At 44.0% G+C, this 21416-nt stretch overlaps 1 protein-coding gene across 3 annotated transcripts; it reads right to left on the reverse strand.

Annotated features, from left to right (window-relative positions):
* Positions 1-1726: 1726 nt before the first annotated feature.
* Positions 1727-21375, reverse strand: dco (discs overgrown casein kinase 1). 3 transcript variants are annotated; one of them, XM_022804642.2, is made up of 3 exons: positions 21217-21375; positions 14589-15831; positions 1727-3284 (listed from the first exon to the last, which is right to left on the reverse strand). In XM_022804642.2, exons 2-3 carry the CDS (start codon positions 15625-15627, stop codon positions 3007-3009), a joined length of 1317 nt encoding a protein of 438 aa, XP_022660377.1. In that variant the 5' UTR covers positions 15628-15831; positions 21217-21375; the 3' UTR covers positions 1727-3006. The 3 variants fall into 3 exon arrangements, with proteins under 3 accessions (XP_022660377.1, XP_086832915.1, XP_022660399.1); XM_086976789.1 differs by having other exon boundaries at positions 20962-21372; XM_022804664.2 differs by lacking the exon at positions 21217-21375 and adding an exon at positions 19714-20514.
* Between the last annotated feature and the right edge of the window lie 41 nt (positions 21376-21416).

Here is a 21416-nt window from a genome sequence, read left to right on the forward strand (position 1 = left end):
TATATGTATATATTCGTGTCCATGATCATCGTTATCACGAGGTCTTCATCTGAATTATTTTATATATATATATATATCAATCAACCTACTAAATGTACAACGGCATGTGAAGCGTTCCCTTTAAGACCAGTTTTCCTTCCGATTAATCACAGATTTTACTGGCACATACGTTCGTGGTCTATTCGCCAATACCGTCTGTGATACTTTTTATTTCGCTCTTCTTTTTGACAAAATTCGCTTTTGCCGTTTCGCGCTGTCGTCTGCTCATGTCTGCCCTTTCCGCCCGCGACCGGTGTGAGAACGCTATTAACAACGTGGCACGCGTGCTTCGACGAAATCCATTAGGGGCAAGCATAAATCATTGCATTCGTCTGGCGTCCCAAACAGAATCAAGATTTTGCCATCGGAGTCTCCTAAATTTCGCAATTTCAAATTTTCCTAGATTTGTAAACGGCTCGAGAATCGACAATAAATACGTGAGAACCAGTTGGGGACGATGTTGCAGCCTGAGCGCGACTTTTACAATCATATACGACCATCTATCTGTAGCACGAGATCAAGCTGGCAACGACACTCAACCTGTTCCCCATCGTGAAGGATTACGGCATCTCGAGAAGTTAATCGTATTAGAGAGTATGCATAGGGCAAACAGCAATAGTAAATTGGCTATTAAGAGGTAATAAAGCAAGCCTGAGAGCAACTGTGAGACGGGGGCAAAGTGAGCGAAGAAAACAAAGCAGTGTTCCTAATCAGGGGGCGGAAGGGGAACTCCGAATAGAGTAAACCAATAGTTAAATAGTGAACCAATAAAATGAGAACTTTTAAAGTAGATCGATAGGTAACAGCTTAGATAATACGCTCCTTTTCTTAACAACTCATGATTTTGTCAATATTAAATTTGTTTTCCCAGAACCATCAGTTAATAGTATTGGCCACGGCTTAATCGACGTAGGCTAATCTGCGCCTGTCCTTGAACTCTTTAACCGCTACTTGACTCACTTCTAATATTGGCTTACTACAGTGGTCTCTTTCTTTCGGTCTCGGACAAAATCGGCACGCAAACATTGTTGATCATATCTACCATCTGTACCATTATACACATGACGTTTTTACGTCCACCTCAAACCCGAACTATACTAAAGCGTGATAATAATGCTTCCAAAAGTTGTCCGTGACCTGTCTTTGTTTTTAATGGCAGTTCATCGTTTCCACAGTGTTTAATTCGTGTTCGGAGTTCTGCTTCTTCCCTGCGTCCCATTGTTCCCACTTAGCCATCGCCTTCATAAATTCACGTAGTAAATAAAGAATAGATTTCGGTCCGTTATCTTCCCTCTGTTGCACAATTAACGTCGAGTTTAATTAGAGATAATGATGCTATCTCACACCATTGCCTCGATTTCACTCGCGACTCTTCGCCCCGCATCTTCCATAAACATGCACGCCCTCTTTTCGGATCACATCCTTTTCTCCTGTCATTTTTACCAGTATTATTCTAATAACAATAGCCATAATGATTGAGCCGTATATCCACTTACCTATCGTCAACGTTCTTTTTCTTTGTCGTCTCCTTTTTCGTGGCTCTTTTCAGAATATCATTTTATCATATGGTCATCAATCTATCAATCACCAATGTTTTAATCGATTTCATATTATTACACTTCCATTCTTACCCCGCCATTGTCGTCATCATCATAATCCTCACTACTATCATTTAACCATCAGCATATTCATATCAGCATACTTCATTCATTTCATTATTATTTCATTATTTAATTGTTAAATCAATTTACACAAATATAGAGCTAGCTAACTATGTATTATCGTCATCGGCCTTGTTATTGTTGTCGTCGTCATTCAACTTCCGTTTCCATTTCCTCCATTAGCTTCAATAATTTTTCATCAAGAATATCACCGTCGTGATGGTCGCATCGTTCAGTCTTTCACAGTCCACATTTTTATCGCATCGACATCATCATCATACACATTGATGGCGGCGTACCGATCGCGCGCATGCGTGGTCGGGTTCCGTCACGTATTGTCTAGACCGTCTGATGGAATGGCGTCTAAAGGCGATGTCAAGCATAGAACCCAAAACATTTGCCCTTATATGTTGCTTCAGCTAAGAGTGTTTTGACCCCAGATTCTTTTTGTCACCTGCAATTTTTCTTATAGCTCTCTTTTGTTATCAGTATTTTTAAACAATTTCTCGTTCATCAAAGCTCAGTAGCGAGTTCTGTTATTGATGCAATTTCTTTTGACGTACGCGTCTAGTCCATCGACCTCTTAAAACCTGTTCGACTAAACCTGTCGCGTTTGGCCGTACCAGTCGTCAGCAGCCGTTGTCGTCAACTCTCGACCTTTTTCCTGCCTGCCAGTTTCCTATATTTGGGAAACAATTTGATCGTCCTATCACTTCAACTATGTATCCCCAGTATCATACACATTTCTGTCAACCTCCGCTATATCGACGCGTGTCAACTTGTCGTCTGCTTCTTTTAGCGGTATATATCTCACCTATCTGCAATGCTCTTGCAGTCTATCGCACATCTTGTTTATCCCAACGAACGGCGGATATCGCGGTGTTGACTTGCTGTGGCATGGCGGATTTTTTTAAAAAGTGCTAATATTGTTTCTATACGATCTCCTACCACTTATGTTTGCTTTCCTTGTTTTTGCTTTAAGATGACTTGGGAGGAGGAAATAATTGCTTGGCCTCGAATCTACAAGATTTTTTGATGACATCGATGTTTTGAGACGGTCCCGACGCCACATAGCACGGCCGACCTGATCCTAACTTCAAACCCTATCTAACTTGACTCCTGTTGCCTCTGGAATTATCATCGACAATTGATACAAGCTCCGAACCGATGGCGAATAGCCAAGACGATGCAGGTTACGTTTTATTCATCCACGGCATTCGACGTTTCAACGATCGATGATTATTATAGTAGTAATAGTTAGTATGACGGGAGAATTGTTGTTGATACTACGTTCATTTGCCTATTCTCAGCGAGCTGGTCGTCCGACAAGGCCCGGGTAGGGTCCAGATCCGAGCGATGAAACACCGACGGCCGGTAGAGGTCCCACGCCGAGTCCTAACGAACCTCCCATAGCTCCAGGCATCGTTCCACCGACGAGACCGCCGGCCGCCAGCTGGCCTGACGTCGTCGGATAACCGGCCAAACCGCTTGCGCCTCGCGCTGACACTAATTGCTGCTGCCGTTGAGCCTCATCAGCGTGACTACTCCCCACGATAGCGCCTGAGGTGCTGCCCACCATGCCACCTGAAATGAACGACGGTGGGATGCAACAAGAGTATGGTTGAAGCAACACAGCAAATGAAGACGCGTAAAGGTTATTGATGATAAATGGAAAAAAGATCAGTTGATATTAAATGAGATTGCATAGAAAAACGTTGAGGGCGTTTATACATACGTGTGAATGGGATGTGGAATTATGAATGGTGGTATGGGATGTGGAATATGGAATGGTGCTGTAATAATGTGGCTACATATTATAGTTCGAGAGATATGAACCCTGGATTAAAAGCCTAAATAGGCACTTGTCTCGTGTTGAAAATCAGCTGGTTGATACAATTGTAACGCATTGTACATACAAGTATTACCATGAGTTGATATTCCTGTTCACCCTGTATATATATATATATATATATATATATATATATATAGATTGGCTTACATGACTTGCAATGACGAAGTGTATACATCTACATTTAAGAAATTATCCCTAACTGTAGTCTTATATTGTGGAACTACAACTACTAATAATACGGTGTTGTTGCATTTACAAGCAAATTACAGTTGATTACATTAATATACTCAAAATGTCCACCGGAAATTGAGAGACCTCTGAACAGCTAGTAATAATATTATTTTTTTGAACAATTAGTCTTCTTATTGTGTTACGGAAACAAACGTGAATTCGAAGAACTGGATAATTAGCTATTTTTTCCAATTGTAAAACTAACAATTGCTGTCTACTTCACGTACTAGTTTACGACATGATTGTTTAATCTGTAAGTCCGTTAGTGATTTCTGTGGCTGTCAACTACTCCTAGAATAAGCATCACTATCCTTAACCACGTGTCTTTTGCTTTGAAATTTTTATGCTTTCGAAACAACCTCTACTACGATTCATTGATCCTTTCAGTCGTCGAGAACTGCCAATTAGATTTATTCGTTTTTTCACAACACAGACATTTTATATTCGTTTCAAACAGAAGCAATCACCTCAATGGTGAGAACAGTGGAAAAAATTACGGATTGTAGCGGAAACTACGGATTTTTTTGTTGCTGAAGTGGCAAGATAAACCGTGCCTTTTAACAGCATTGGTATTAACGGTATGTGATGACTCAATATTGTTCACTAAGAGGTGAAAACCGCTTGAACCAGGCACCGGAATTACCCGTTTCCGATAAACCGGTAAAGAACCGTTTCAGTCCTTCAATTATAGACCCGATAGAGTCATTGGCAAGCTTTTGTGTACAAAACTGTTCTATTCTATCAAGCAAACGGTAAAGAATCGTCTGAAAGCTCAAGAAGTTTATTCAATACGTTATCGGAAACAGGATGTGCACCAATTCGTTGCCTCGTCCATAGGTAACATCGAAAACTGCGGTGACTGCAACAGCGGCCGTACCTTTTAGTATTGAAGCTAAACGCTAAATGAGACGCAACCCGCACAAATAGCAGTAAAAACAGCGTGATTATTATATAGCTATTCCCCCTCGCGCACAGTACACGACCGCGATGCACAGTGGGATAGACGCACCGTGTTGTGCTCATCAATGCTCCATCGGTATACTTTCTCTGCATTAATACTGGACCAGTGTCAACCGGGGCCCTACAACGCTTGTGTACCGTTCGCCGACCAGCGGCGTTATCTCGAAGCTTGTTCTCTGACAGAAAAGTTCAATATAAGTTGAGCAGGCTGGCTCAGAAGCATGTTACTGAACGGAGAGGTTCGGAGCTGGTTCAATCAAGGGGCGCGTCTATATGGGGACTTTACGATGACGAGCAACACCAAAAGCGGCGAAGTGGTCGCTGTTTTCTTCCTTTTCGGTGCTGCGGCGACTGATAAAAGGAATCGGACTCATAGAACCTAACCTCCTGTCAAGCAGAGGCATTGAGAAAAAAAGAGTCAGGGAGAGAAGCAGTAGAAGTCGCTCCGGGGGTTTACGTGTTGCTTATTGAGTTCGCGTTATTATGAAAAAAGCGATGTGGTGGGTTCCCTTCGCTACTAAACCGGTCAGGTGGAATTCTCCGCTATCAAGCTAACGTCACTGTGCAGTTGTAACGAACGTTATAGCTATAATGAACGCGTGGCTTGTGCTTGTAAGCTTACTACCCAATGTCGTGGTATGGAAAAGACTAGGTTGGCTTACAAGTTTTAGATTTTCTTAATCTAATCGTACCACCCGTATGCAGCTCAAAAGGATCTGGGCTTGTAGTAAAGAGTATATTCATAGTTCTATTTAACCGCCTTGCTTGGTACCCGTGCTGGTGCAGTAATAATATGTTTACCTATTCAACTTAGGGACTCGTGATGGTCTAGGTCCCGGTCAAGCCATAGACATACAGTTCGTTCTGTGCTGACAGGAGCCAGCCGTCTGAAACAATGTCTGACGGCATAAATACTGGACGTAAAACAAACTATCTGTCTAGCTCGATCTTATTTTTATTCTATATAATAAATCACATATGAAGACGCAAATGGAACCAAAAATCCGAAATCATGGGGTATATATATAGAAAAAAAATCAAGCTCGTTGTAAAGAGTTATGGGTAAAATTATTTGTCTGCTTCAGAAAAAGATGGTGCACCTTTTGAAATTTAGACTCGCATGAAGCACTCGGTCTCTATCCTTAAATTCTTTAAAAAGTTAATCATTCTACAGCCTGTTTTTCCCTAGTTTCTGAGAATATTCCCATTCGACTACTACCGTCTTCGTAGAATATTCCTATGGATCAAAGTCGTTTTCATTTATCCTGCTCTGTATACAAAAATAAGACCATTCCATTGGCAGCTTCCGAGAATCTGGTTCTGCTCAGGCACGTATATATGGATTACAAATGCACTAGATATCATGCTAAACCCACACGTGTGCCGAATATAATCATAGCTAATAATCAGGCTCTTGTTTTGAAACTGGCCCAGTGCCCTGTGAACAACCACTATCTCGAGCCTTTCTCTAAAACGCCCTTTTTTGATCTTAAACAGAGTTCTCTTGCTCATTGGGTTGTCGTTGCTGTTCTATTGTTCCTGTTGTTGCTTGCACCTGCTCCAACACCGCCCCCCACTTGGCACATGTTTTAATATTTAAGAACAGCGTAGCAAAGCACAGCGTCACTGTTACGACGCTAACGACAAACATAGCCATCACGGCAGCCCAGTCAACCCCGATATCTGCTCCAAAAGCACCCCAATGCGATATCCCTTTATATTATCATTTGCGCTGCGCGTTCCGCTGCAGTCCCTTACTAACGCTGTTGCCACTGCTGCTGCTTTGGCTGGTTCGCGTATTGCGCGCTACAATTGCATGAAGAAAAAAGTAGGAGGCAACAGAAGAGAACAAACAACGTAGCGACGACAGCATAAACGATGCCCGACGCCATTGCCGCGTTACCGTTTCCAATGTTACGCCTGTCTGTAAACGTCGCCTCGCATCGGGTCTGTACCGGCAGACAATAACAGGAAACAACGACTCTTCTCACAACAACAGGCGCAGAGCCAGCGATAGCTGTCTCAAAAGCCTCTTCGGCGCCTCCTTAGATCGCAATGATGACAACAACAATATGGCCACGAACCACACAGGTGGACATACATACGGTACAACGAGAAGAAATATCAGAATGTCAAACAATAACAAATAAACGAGCGCCGGCTACTCATTCGCTTTCTGGTCTCACTATAGGTCATACTACATAGTCCGTTCTGCTTAGTCGACATTACTAGGCTGTTCGTGTACATAGCAACTGCTGCATCGGGTGCATCATCGGCGTCGTCTGGTGCGCTGTGACAAAGTCACATGCGAGATAAAAACTGCTGCAGGTGGACTGTAATGGATGAGTAGACCCGCAGGCTGCGTTCGCCATCACTATAATACGGCTGGCCGCAACACAGTCGCCGTGAGCAGTCTGCGATCAGCTGGAGTCGTCCTACGACATAATGATAACCGATTCTGGATTGCAGCGGATATCAGCTACCAGTCGCTGTCATCATTGGAGCACTGCGGTAGCAGCAGATTCGATATCGACAGCTTCAGGAGTTCAAGCAGTTGCGAGTTGCAAATTGCTGTCAAGAACTGCTAGGAAGAGTGGTCTCGTTCTGCAATTCTACGGATGGGTTCGATCCGGCCGCTGCAAATGCCGGCGACAATGTGGTCTGCGGCCGAAGACACCGACAAGCAAGGAATACCGCTTTGGATAGACAGCCGACGGAGGGCCGAAGTGTGGCATTACATTGCGTCAGAGCTTCTCAACTGAACAGATAAACAGGCGTATGTGACACAACAGTGGTGTGCTCTTCGAATAATTCTGGTTGCATTTTACTTCAATGCCCCGATGCTGACGTTGGTGCTCTGTGGCCAACGCCTGTTTACCTAGCTGCCCTCCGTCTGTATGATGAACCAACAGCTGTTAAAAATTAATTGGAAACATTTAAAGTCTACGCAAGTCAATTCAAGTGCCTTCCCTCCCCCTTCCTCCCCCGCAAAACAACCACATGAACAACAAAACGACGATAACCACAAGCACAATTCCAGCTAAACCAGCGACCAAACTCAAGCGTTGAACGTTGCTGTAGCGACCCACTACCGCCGCGGCCAGTCAGCGACAGTCGGACAGGAACCACCGAACAAAGCAGATCAGTGCGCAAAGTGGCGAAATACAGCTACTGAGCTCTTTCCATTTTGGGTTCAGCTGTCCGCCAAACCGACCAGTAGTGCGATCTTAGTATTAGCTACTATTATTGCTGGCGTTGCAACTATTGCTGAAGTTCCTACAGCAGTCGCCTCACGGTAATAATGGTCGTCGCTGCGGTAGTGTCGGTGGTCACGATATCAGTTGAAGCTAGTCGCATCGATTTGTTGCTTCTAGAAACGGAACGGGACACGGAGACTGGTACGCCATCTTGTCTCCGACTCCCGCAACAGCTCTGATGTCGGGAGATGAGGCCTCTTACGTCTGGGTCGTCCTTGGTCACTGATTGGTTGCCATCTTCATTGGTCATTGGGGATACAGACATTGACGCCAACTTCGTTACTGCCGCTGCGGCAAGGATAGTTAGAGCCGTACTAATAGGCCGGTAGCTATAGAAGAACACATGAACTGCATCGTCATGGTAATACACACTACAGAAAATAACAGCAGCTTCGGCGCCAGCAGTTGAATGAAAACCGCTACTCTATAGTGCAAAGCTTTGTAGCGAACTCCTCAGAGTTTATCCAACTATATGCAATAAGAGGAGGCTACGAACTAAATGACGAGATAAACATGAAAAACTTACAACAAAAAGCGTTGGGTTATTGTAACTGTAGCAAAAAAAAAAACGAAAACGTAGATAACAGTAAGATGTTTTTACTTTAGACCTATTGACTGCCGCACCGTAAAGTAAATAAAGAATGCTAACAGATCAGAGGCATTAAAAACAATAAATATTTCATGATATTAATTTGAGGTCTTTTTTGAGGACATAGGACACCTACTGTTGCTAGCTCACTAACAGTATATAGAGCCTTCATGATTTCGAGTCCTCATTATGATCCACTTAGGAAGTTTTATAGCACGTGCGTAATGTCGCGGGACACCCTGAATATCTTCAATAGGAATTAGTATTCACTTTTTGGTAGATAGCCACACTGGCCACCGGTATTTCGTTACCCAAGGCAACGTACGCAATGTCCAGTTCAGCCGACGCAGCTTAGATGTACTTGTTGACACAGCCTACTTAATGGACTCGAAGGCGTTAACTACATTGTTAGCCAAAGAAAGCCCGGCGCTCCGTACTGTGCTGGCTGCGCCTACACAACATTGATTAGGTAGGCTAAGAGCGCAGAACGTAATAGATTGTGAAGTAAATTCAAGCCGTTAAAAGAGAACGATGCCAACCCCACCTATGATCGCAGTCCTCTCTTAAGGGTTAGTCAGAACTTTCGAACTTTAGCGTTGTGTACCAGACCGAACTCAAAATGGGCGCGTTTCATGACGTGAAACGTCAAAAAATCCGGCACACCATTGGAACGATGGTGCTCTCTCAGTGCTCACGTTGTCCCCAGTGAGAGAACGGGCGATCACCGCTCACCACTATCAGAAGAATCCAGTGAATTGTTAGCAAGTAGCCGATATCTACTACTCGCAACAACGACAACAGATAGTGCACCAACTACGGATATCTTCACACAAGCGACAGTATACAGAGCGTCGTCAAACATCGCACACAGCACTTCTCAACATTCAACAAAAGCAACAATAACCATGGCGATGTGTCAGCTGATAGACCGCAGCGGAACAAGATGCGCCAGGCAGTCAAAAAGAGACATAACGAATGCTAGTAGTGATAGCAACAGTTGTAAGTCCGATGTCAACAATTCCCAGTTGCCGGTGGCCGGAGACAGTCCAAAGTCGCGCACGGACCTCGAGCAAAGAGGACCGCACCGAAGAAGCGCACATTTAATCGTCTATTCATCCCCAGTTAGCTGTCCTGTGCTTCTCGAGTAAAGCCGCATTCTAACAACCTACCGAATGCATTTACAGAGAAGAGGTCAATGATCCCTAATGATCTGGCGAAGATGAAGTTTTGGGGCTATTTGACGTTGCTTGGTGCTGTTGCCCCTGTTGCGAAGAAGCTTGCCACCACGGCAGATTGTCATCCACAGGCAGGGCCGTTCGCTGGGTCTGATTCCGCCTCAACTGGCTTGGTAAAACGACGCGACAGAGAATGCGAAGTTCGCTTGCATATACAGTTCGTTGCTGCTGCTGCTGTTGCTGTTTCGTTATTCAACAGTTACCGCCGCGTTGCGGTTCTTTTGTTATGAGTCGTCGCCCACCAACGCCACCAACAGTGGTCGCGCACAAGGACAACACTAAGAACTTGCAGCATGCAGTTCCATGCCGGCATTTTCTACGCTATCGTCTACTTGGTTAACACTCGTATATATATAAGTATACCGCTGTAGAAATGCATTTGCAATCAATGCTAGAATCAATGCTAATATTGTCGTTCTTATTGCCACTGTAGTCGAAACTGGTGTCTGTGCTGGCAGCGACGGTGGCGGTTTTATCAGGTCGTGGCAAACGCATCTGCCATATCTACCACAAATGGCGACGATGTTTTTACAGAAGCGCTGCCCGAGTGCCCAACAACGCCTGACTGCGAGTACACAATCCCCTGGTGCCGTATTATTACAACGCTGGCGGCTGATGGAAGTAGGCATATATAGAGACGTAGAAGACTGAATAGTGTGGCGGATGGCTGACCGGCTGAAAGAGGACTCAGGTCGAAATCGCTGCTAGCGGTACCGCTGCATCAATATAATAGAACCTTAATCTAAGTAGTAGCTAAGAGGTTAGTATGTATATGCCTATATAACACACAGCCATGTGTGGAGGTGTTATAGATGTTGTTTGAGAACGACACAGACGGACACGCAGGCAAACATCCAGGCACACGCCTATAGTTTTCGGTGCACTGGAGAATCCTTTGCATCGGTCAATATCTGATAAGCCCATTTCATTTCATTACTACTAAATACTTACGTCTGGCACCGCTCTTACGTATTTTACCAGATGAACCTCTACTACTACATTTAAATACATATTAGGAGCATCTCATCCGGTACCACTACCAGACACAGACAATAAAATGACCACTGTTATTACTACACCGTCTAAATTTGAGAATACACAATACAGCATACAATGCTCAGGATCAGATAATAACTGTCGTTGTATTCGATTCCTTAAATGCTACTCATGACAAGGAAAAAATAAGAGGGCAAAAATTCTTTACCTGCAAGTTTGACATAAATGGCTTCTCTAGAAATAAATTGTTAATATTGTCGCCTTTGTTGTTGTTGCTGGTGATTCCAACAAGTGCCGGTGCCGTCGATATGTGCATATTTGTTCCCGGTTTGATTTGTTGTAGAACTGTGGCGTCTAACATGTTTTAAAAACTGACAGTACTAACGCGTGTCTAGTTGTGCATAAAACATATTAGAACAAAACCTAATAGCCAAACAAGTGAAACAGCGAGACGAATACGATGTACTGAAATCTGCACCATAACCGTATTGCACACACATTTTTACAATGTTCGTGGCAAAATGGCCATATTGTGTGGCCACCATGTTTATGAATCGTTGTTTTATGTAGTCTTGTCTTTAAGCCAGTTATAATTCACTCTGCAGTTAGGGACACCCGAATGCTACCGATTATCGTTGTCCATTAGTTACAGACAGCTTTCACAAGCTCGACGTTTCGCGACTAACAAACAGGTCGTGTTGTCCCTTAATCCCCTCGAGCTCTCCAACCAAACTGCTTTTCCATTGAATAAGCCCAAACGTCTTCCAGACCGTAACACGGCTGTATCAAACGAATCGACTATTGTCAAAAATACAAAAATATACCTTTCGTAAAATGTGGAATTATACGTTTATATCCAGTTATCTTACCGACAATAGGAAACGTGGTAAACGCATGAAAGCGGATCAAACAAGAAATGATTAAACTCGAATGTGACCGCAAAAATAGAGTTAAATTCCGAAAAATCTAGCATGAAATAGACTGTAATTACTCAAATTTGACGGACAAGCTGTTGTCCTATCGCCACCATCTTATAATACCGTAAACTACGCAACGTAAAGATGGCACCATAATGGCTTTTGGCATAGTATCTGAGCTATAAGAGGTCTCAGCAACGTCAATTCATATTCACTTATGTGAATTTACAAGGAAGAACATTATATTAAGAAAACCCTAGTGAACTAGACGCTCCATAGACGCTGCGCTATCGATGATAACAAAAGCAATAACGGGGCTGATTATAGAAAGAACAAGGAAGCTTCTGGGCTGATGGAGCTGCAAAAAAGGTTACCTTGGTAATGATGACTGCGCTGCATCACTGAACGGAAGCCATTCTGTCATTGCTCGTATAAGAGCTAATCATCTCGCTATGGATACCCACTACGAACAATTCAATTTTGCTTCCCGTTTGCTGACGATCCCCTAAAAGACACGAGCTCGAACTATATGCAAATGCGAGGTGTTTATTACCCATTATCGATCGAAGTTTACTAAATATGTTGCACTAGAAATTTACCTTGGAAGACTGTTTATAACCTGGCATTATTTCGTAAGACTCAGCCTCTTTTAGAAATAAAAAGAAAACTTGGACTTCTTTGAAACTCTGTGTATTTCCGCCGCGACACAAACATACAAGGCACTGTTTGATAAAGCAAATGCGCATGGAACAACAATATATTCATCGAATGCATAATCAAGGGTGAATACTTAGCTTTCCCACGCCTCCGTTGAAGTTCCTTTTCCCAGCATAGTATAAAAATTCAAAAAAAAGTCGTGTGACGTTATTAAACGGTACCGGTTGAAGGTTACTCCGAAACCCGGCATAGCTTCAGAAATATCGACTCACATTTAACTCGCCCGACAAGTGGTTGAATCCTCGCTCTGATAAACGAGATCACTGTAGGAGGATCGAGCTTTGTAAACCTTCATGTTGTCATCCAGCCGAAGTGAGGCGGAAGGCGAACGAATATGTGAGAACAGTATGTTCGGTTTTGAGGCTTCACCAAAGTTTGATACTTTCTAGGAATTACCAAATTGACCGAAAACAACCAAATATTGCTAATGCTTAATGGCATAATAAAAATAAGAAGTGAAGCCTCTTGTATAGCGAAAGTCTCGACCTTAAGCGGTCACTGATAGCGATGTGTAGGCAGACGGCCTTAGAAGACGACAGGTATTAAGGAAGATTTCAATAATGCACGGAACTTCGGGTGGAGTAACTGGAATCGTTGTTATTCTTTACTCTTTCGTTAAGATTTTAAATATACTTTTAGTATGTTATGAAAGTCGTAAACGCGTGTTAGCGCGTTAAGAGAATTTTACGAACAAAAAACGAGATTTTTATGAAACAATTTTGCACATTTTCGACTCCTTAGATTTGGGCGAGGGTCGTAGAGAATCCTAGGTTCGGCGAAATCTCTGCTGTATCACAACCAATTATGAGTGTTCACATAATTCATCGCACGCTAAAATTTACTTAAAAATAAAAAATAATAAAAAAAAAATAAGTACTTCTTAGAAGTACTTTTGTACAAACGCTATTAAACAATGCGGAATCGAGCAAATAGCTTTGATAGTGTTTATTATGATGATATGAGCTCCAGCTTCAATGCAACTTGAACAATGGAGAACGCTACAGACAACAATAACCGCAACCAACGATTTTCATGTTGAGCCCTCCAATGTAGAATATTGCATACACTAATTATCCATGTATGATACTACTGTCACAATTGAGTTACAAACTGCTTTCTTATCCATTTGGGAAAGCCCAGGTAGTTTTAAAAGGCGCGGTATCTCAAGTTAAGCGCTTACAAGTTATGCACTTACTGCACAAACCTCCAATGTTGGCGTGCCTTCACGATAAATAAATGCATTTGTCCAACATTAAGTCAGTCATAGATGTAAATCTTTTCATGTGCCGCAGTTAAGTTTAGCGTGCGTCACTGTCAATTCGAAAAAATGCGGTACCGCAAAGGCGTGACCTCTTCTCCCCCAGATATCCAGTTTGCGTATTGGAACAACTTATGGCCATTAATAATTCGATCCTCAGTGCGATTTAATAGCATTGTGAATAGCTTTCGCCCCGCACCATCATCGGCGGCGGTTCGTTTACTAGGAAATTGGATTAAAGCAAGTAATCTATAAAAAAAAAAACAAGATCTTCAGCACTAAACTGGTAGTTGATCTTCTTCTTTGACACTAGGCACTACGAGTATCTTCATATGAAAACTCCACTAGAATTCAATAACGGGAAATTACCGTGCTAAATAGTGGCAAGTGTGTCAGGAGACGCCAACACTGACTAAATGTATTGAATCGAAACTACGTATAATATTACAAGACATCCGCTTTTAGCCACAATATATAATGTACTTACTGTAATTGGCTTAAATATCTTCAATGTTTCAAGTTCTACGTCCGCTGCTTTACCTAGACGTTGCTTCAGACGGCTTCACCTCGAAACGAATTGAATCTACGCCTGGCCTCGAACTAACGACCACCCCGCGTGCTTCTAGACCTAATACTTGATCATTTGACCGTTGCGGGACGTTCACTTACGGGATTTTACGATCATATAAGTATACCTAGTCGCTCTTTTAGTCTTGAAGTTGCTGTGAATTTTTACAAAATCCAACCAAATGCTGTCCCGACCATCATACTTTTATACATTTTCTTTCCATTCCATCAGTTTTAAACAGAAAAAAATCGTATAATACAATGACGCAGAAAAGGCATGAAACACACTAATAATAAATATTGACTCACCGCTCATGGGTGCGGCGAGAGGTCTTGACAGCTGTAGCCCCTGCGGCGGTTGTGTTATTGGCGGTGCTCCGGGATGTCCAGGATGGCCGGCAGCGTGCGGTGACTGACTTGGTTGCGTAAGCGCGTTCGGGTCCGCTGGATAACGCGTACTGCCAAACTTAAGCATGTTCCAGTCGAACACATAGTCGTACGTGAAGCCCTGCCGGTGGAACAGGTTACGAAGCAACTGCCGCAGGTAGGAATAGTCTGGTCGCTCGTCGAAACGTAATGATCGGCAGTAGCTTAGGTAGGTGGTAAACTCTGACGGCGACAGTTTGCACAGCTCCTCGATCGGCGTGGACATCTTCTTCTCTGAGATTCGCTCGTACTTTTGCCGTTTATTGGCGGCGCGCAAACCCTGCCACGGTAACGAGCCACGATTAAAGTACATAAGAACGTATCCGAGCGACTCGAGATCGTCTCTCCGACTTTGCTCAATTCCGAGATGCGTATTAATCGACGCGTACCGAGCCGTTCCCGTCAAGTTCTTGTTTTCCTTGTAGGCGATATGCTGCTGAGTACGCGTATCACGGTACTTTTTCGCTAAGCCAAAATCGATAATGTAGACAACGTTGCCTTTCTTTCCAAGACCCATTAGAAAGTTGTCCGGTTTAATGTCGCGATGGATAAAGTTCTTCGAGTGGATAAACTCGATCCGGGAGATCAGCTGATCCGCGAGCAATAAGACCGTCTTCAGTGAAAACTTTCGGTTGCAGAAGTTGAAGAGGTCTTCAAGTGATGGACCGAGCAGCTGCATAACCATGACGTTGTAATCGCCTTCGGTGCCGCACCACTTCAACTGTGGGATACCAACACCGCCCTGCATCATTTTGTAGAATTTACTCTCAATATGGAGCTGTGGATGTTTCGTTTTGACACATTCAAGTTTAATTGCCACCTCTTCGCCGGTCGAAATGTTCGTCCCGAGGTAGATATCACCAAATGAACCCGACCCAATCTTTCGGCCCAGACGATATCGGTTTCCTACTCGTAATTCCATTGTGACAGATGAATGTATTGCAGCTTTAACCGTGGTCACTCCCAGCCCCAGGGCGATAACAACCTGCTAGCTGTATTTTATCGTAATCGTTTTAACCTATGTTGTTGTCGTGGCTGTAATTTGAAGAGTGCTCGCTACCGCCAGTTAGTTAGCCTCGAAGATCGAGGCGTGACGGCGGATAGCGGCCGAAAAGCGGGGCCCCCTCTGAAACACACAAGTTGAACAAAGTAAGTTAGATATCTACGTCTAAACATGTGGAACGACAGTTCGGAGTTACCTATAAGCGTCAACTTGTACGTCCGGCGAGCAACTGTGAGACTTTACGTTCGATTGCCTTGATTTATCACAAAGCATACTACTTAATAATAGTTAACTTTTTTTTGCGATTATCATTAATTTCTACAGTTCTCCGCAACTTGGGACTATTTGTCTATAAAATAGTCTTACTGATACTAACAGAAACCCTTCAAACACTCGTTATTAAGCGGCTGCTTCCTGCCTGCAGGTTTTAGCCTATAATAACCGTCCCCTTAACAATAAATTAGAACAATAAACAGAATAAAAGCGTAATACAAATATATCACAACGACTTGCAACCCGATGCGTTACATGCACGATAAGTAATGCATTTGCTGCCTAACATCCAGTTCACAAACGGGAACTGAGGCATTTTGCGGTCGCCCCAATAAACGTATCAACCAGCTCCTGTAGCAATAGCCGATGACCCTGATGTGGTTACGCCGACGATTGCAACCGCGGACGCTGCAGCTGGACTAGGTCATGCGCCCGAGCCGACCTTGGCCTTGTCTCTGCTGACAGCAGACACTCGCGGCCTATGAAGGCCACAACATGACCCTGTTTTTGGGGGTCGCCTTCAACCCTGCATCATCAGCTAATATGTATATATATACACCAACCTGCTGCTAGAGACTTTTTCGTTAGCAGCCGTTTTTCTTCGCTTTCGTCTTAGATTGAATTCACGCATTCTCTGACTAGTGCGATAGTTCGCGTCGATAGCGATTGTCCCAGGTGTCATATCTGCACAGAACTTTACGGTAGCTACAATGAACGTTACGATGAAACGCTTCATTAGACGCACTCACATGTCATCTTAGTGAAAGGCATGAGGTTAGATGTAATGAATATGAGATAAGCCTATAGAAGTGATTTTGCCTAAACAATAGGTATGCACAAGACCAAGATTAAAAAAAAACGAAATTATCTTTATTAATTTCCATTCAGTATCAGACCACAGAAAGAGCAGTGTTTGTTTGCGAGCACAAAAGTGCTCGCTATTAACAAACGCTGTCGGCTGCTTAGCTTGACAACGAGTCGATCTGACTTTGTTTGTTTATGTTTATCGTTTGCTTCTGGCACATGCTCCCTTGTTTATATTATGACGACCACCACACGACTAGATAGATACGATCGAAAAAGGTTTTAGTGCTTTGTCACATCATTGATGTTGTTATACTCCTGCACACGTGTTGTTCTTTATGAGACAAAATTTTTCATATACTTCCTCCGTACACTATTACCAGCAACGGAACCTGGCCAATTTTTACAGGTAGCATAACGCAAGAAAGAGCGAGTGCTGTGCACACATCATACATTAGTAATTGCCGTCAACATCAGTGACAGTAGCACAAGTCAGTGGTATGAGATAGGTGCTGACGCGGACATTTCCACGGTCTACGAATATACACTAGCATTAATTACGATGGTGGCCTCTAGAACGGCATAAACCAACGGAATTTCTTATAGTAATTGTACGCATTGTATACAGGAACAGGTTGCCTGCTTTCTGTGATTTGAAGCTCGAACGATTTAAGTGGACGAGAGCCATTCGCAGCGGTGTCGACTGCTATTTAGGTTTTTAATTTATTACTGGTTTACGATACTGGGTGGAGTCTTCTAGCGTGTGTGTATCGCGGGATAAACTCAAGCAAAAAATTGTTAGACTCTTCTCTATTCCCTGGCACCCCGCTATTCGGCCGCACTAAGGAACTACTTAATGTGATGATTATGTTGATGATGGTGAGATTGAAACGGGACGGCTTCAGAGGAGCGCCCCATCCGTCCAGTGATCTCCTTCTCATATGTTCTCCTCAATGCCATCACAATAATTTCATATACGAGGCACAGCCACTATAGTTGCTTGTATAAGCAGCTTAACGAAACAGCAGGGAGACGGCGATGACGGAGACGGCTTCGAGTAGAGAGGCACCAGGCAGACGTAAGTTCGGCGTATGTAAGCAGCCAGCCAAAACACAGACAGATCTAGTGTCTCTTATTCGTTTCGCTGTATCCACACAGCCCGGCATATCGGAGAAGGGCATCATGCAACATCGACTTCGACCATTGGTTTGATAGTTACGCAACTGTAAATGCGGCGAAAACCATACTTCAACCGTTCAAGTTGCATGCACAGCCCGTCAAGTTAAACTCTCTTTCTATTCGGCTAACCTATCTCGTACACTAGAAACGACGAATCCATTGTCACCATTACCAGCATCACAGTATTTATGCTTCTCAATCTAATCCGCTATTAGCAGTGATTGTTTGCACGTATACAAGAGACGGATGCTTGCGCTCCACTAAAAGCCATCCCGTATTTCACACAGAAAGGTATTTCTTGCTTTTTGCTTGTTAAAATTGCCATGGAACAGACAACGCAGCGTACGAATAGCAAGTCAAGTCGCTTTATGAGAGGCGGAATAAAGTTGGGGGTAGGAACGACGCCCAATTTAACTATAGGGAACAGCACATTTGTAGCTGTTGTCTCACAGCTGCTGTACTGTATCAACAGTGGTGGATTCCGCTGATGCTGAACAAAAGTTCGGGAGGAACCACAGTATTAGCGATCCCCCTCGTCATTGATCATTAACGCGACCGTCCACAACGTGTATCGTCGAATCATACTATTACTAAGATATTAAGAGCGCTGTTTTAGTAATCAAATTATTTGTTTGCATCGCACCATCTCAGACTCGAACTATCCCATCCGATTGATCTAGCAACAGATAAAAACACGCAGAGGAAAGTAAAAATTGGGTTACACAACCAACAGCTATGGTAACAATAGGAGTACTGGCAGCAAGAGGACTATTTGCTACATAGATCACATAATGATCAGTTTTAATAACGCAAACAAAATCAACACCAGAATGATGACTAATATTCACCAATGAGAAAAAACGATTATCAGAGGCTCTCAAAGCAAGGATATCGCAGAACTCTCCTTATCAATAAATAAAGGTGAAACGTGGTGTTAACTAGCGCTGAGTTAACTTTCAAACGAAGAGTAGCAACAACTCTTTACTAGAAACCAAAGTCGCACACTGTTGATCGCAGCTTCACTGTATGTAGCAGGCGGGGGCGCTGGCGATTTCATCCGATCAAGAGAAGCTTGTAGGGGGTCGAAGGAGCTGTTTCTCTGATCACCAGAGGGACTGGTCAAGTAGACAAACAAAAAAATAAACCTGATCGAGCAGTTGAAGCGGATATATCAGGTGACAAATGTACGCGCATCCTTCAGTTATTCGCATTCAGCGCACGAATGCATTAACGCGAACATGTCGTTAGTAGACGTACCCTTCACATAAAAACAACTAGACTTAGATAAACGTTGCGTTTTAACTAATAAAAAACACACTTAAATCTACTCTCTTAAGTCAATTGCGTTATATTATAACGAAGTAAATAGATGGCATATGCAGCTGATTATCCGTGTGAGAGAACACCCAAACGAATCAACTACCAAATCAAAAGGTTGGTGCTCCACTACAGCCCTTATATCCACAGTAGACTAGCGAACTAAGGAACACTGGATATGCTTTCCTCGAGCATTCAACCAGCAACGTCCATTGACGTCGCCAACAAGCCCCCTCCTTCAATCGATAAGCAAGACCGGATAAGCAAGAGTCCCACCGCGCAAGAAAAGCTGAGGACGGTTACTATCGCGCAAGTTATATAGCGCAATACTGGAGCGCAAAACTTCAAAACGCAACGGCGAACGAACGGCCCACATTGGATCGTTGTTATAGCAAGCTGAGCATTAACTGTAAGTAGTCCATGATGTCTGACCGTTTTAGGATCAGGGCCAAGGCCGGATGACTGGCTGATTCCACCGTGATATGATGGCTCGGCTGTCGCCACTATCCAGCTAGCACTCAAAATCCTGTTAGTATTCGCATAATATGCTACCAGCACACTGATTTTAGCAATGGCGTTAGTAGAAATCGCTGAAGGGTCGGTGTAGCCGCCTACAGTGAGTTGACTATTACGCCTATTGGACTGCCGATGTACCACAACGTGTTATTGTTATTGCTGTTGTTTCCTTTGCCACTTGCTGTTCAAATGATAAACGCTTCACGTCGCATCGAGAAGATGGTCGGCTGTTCTGTCCATCGACTCATCTAGCGTCGTCGCTAGAAGACGCCCCAGCAACACTAATATGTATTTCGTCGTATCATTGCGACCGCTGCTGTTACAATTGCTGTAGCTGTTAGCAATGCTAATAGCTGGTATAGATTTTTGCAGCCGTGCAGTAGCAAGCGAACGTTCCGTGTTTGTCATCGCGGATCCTGCGCTGAGGGGTTCATTAGAGAACTCGTCTTTCATTGGCTCGTTCTTCCTGACCAGGCACAGGCTGCAGACAGGTTACTGAGGACGGCTGGCTGGATGTCGAGATCGCCGTCGGACGGGGAGATGGCACGGGAAGACAGGCCAACAGCAGACCCCTGTGCTGTGTGATCAATAGCCTGGCGTCGCTACAACATGTTACAGCACAATGAGAAGATGTACTGCACCATAGTGGAGTAGGAAAACCAGCGGGCACCAGCTGCTCTCAGCAGCCTCCGCTGTCGTAAGAAGAACATCATCCAGTAGCCCCCCTCCCCCCAAACCCCCTTGTGCTTAGCCAGCCGCTTGTCCTCTGACTTAATAATGGCGTTGGCAACAACCGAGCATCAATAGAGCAGAACGATGGAAAAACCGATTAAATACGATATCACACCACAGCACTATCAAAAGGATCGGTATATATAGGCAATCAGAAAGCAACAGCTTTATTATTTCTTAGAGCTACTATGGGCTTGTCGTACAAGTGTAGCGTATTATAGATGCACAACGAGGAATACGCTCACAGGCACATTATATGGGAACACTGGCCAGCCCGCTTACACAGCCGCTGTACGACGGAAATTACGCTGGCACCACGAGCAGCACGGCCCGCATGTAGCGAGTGGCACATGTAATAGTCGTATCTGAGAACACTAGTTATAGCCATTAACAGTATTGTAACAGTGATTAGTGGACAAAAGGCTAACTCGCATTTTGTGTCGCGTTGTGGCGATAAGCGGACGGACAGACAGGCAGACTCACTGGCCTGCCTCGCTGGCTGATCGGCCGGGTTGGCCTGGCCTGGCCACCACGACGTCGTTGTCGTCGTCAATAACAGCTTTCTTACACTATTCCAATTATATATTCTATTTCATAGTATACTATTCCCTTAGTCACTAGGCAGGCAGCGGCAGGGAACGATGCAGTTACTGCTCGGCGAACTCTTCTACACACACACACACTCACTCGGTTGAACGGCGGCCTGCGTAACGGCCTGCCCTGTCTACGATTCGGCACGGCAGAAATGCAACACCGCAGTCCAATACGGCCACACCATATCACCAGCGAGCAATAGCACAGCACCGCACCACCGATACCCACGAACACTGCCCTATACCCTCAACAGCAGTAATCGCAAGATTTGCTTCCTAGATGATGATGATCAT

This window comes from Varroa destructor, unplaced genomic scaffold (assembly GCF_002443255.2).
Source record: "Varroa destructor unplaced genomic scaffold, Vdes_3.0 BEIS01000001.1, whole genome shotgun sequence".
In the NCBI taxonomy this organism is placed as follows: domain Eukaryota; kingdom Metazoa; phylum Arthropoda; class Arachnida; order Mesostigmata; family Varroidae; genus Varroa; species Varroa destructor.

What these genes read in the sequence shown, in the direction of transcription:
- dco (XM_022804642.2), bottom strand. Translation starts at nt 15,627, where the DNA reads ATGGAATTACGAGTAGGAAACCGATATCGTCTGGGCCGAAAGATTGGG. An exon ending in TCTCGCCGCACCCATGAGCG is followed by an intron (nt 3,285 to 14,588) that starts GTGAGTCAATAT and finishes CGTTCATTTCAG; the next exon opens with GTGGCATGGTGGGCAGCACC.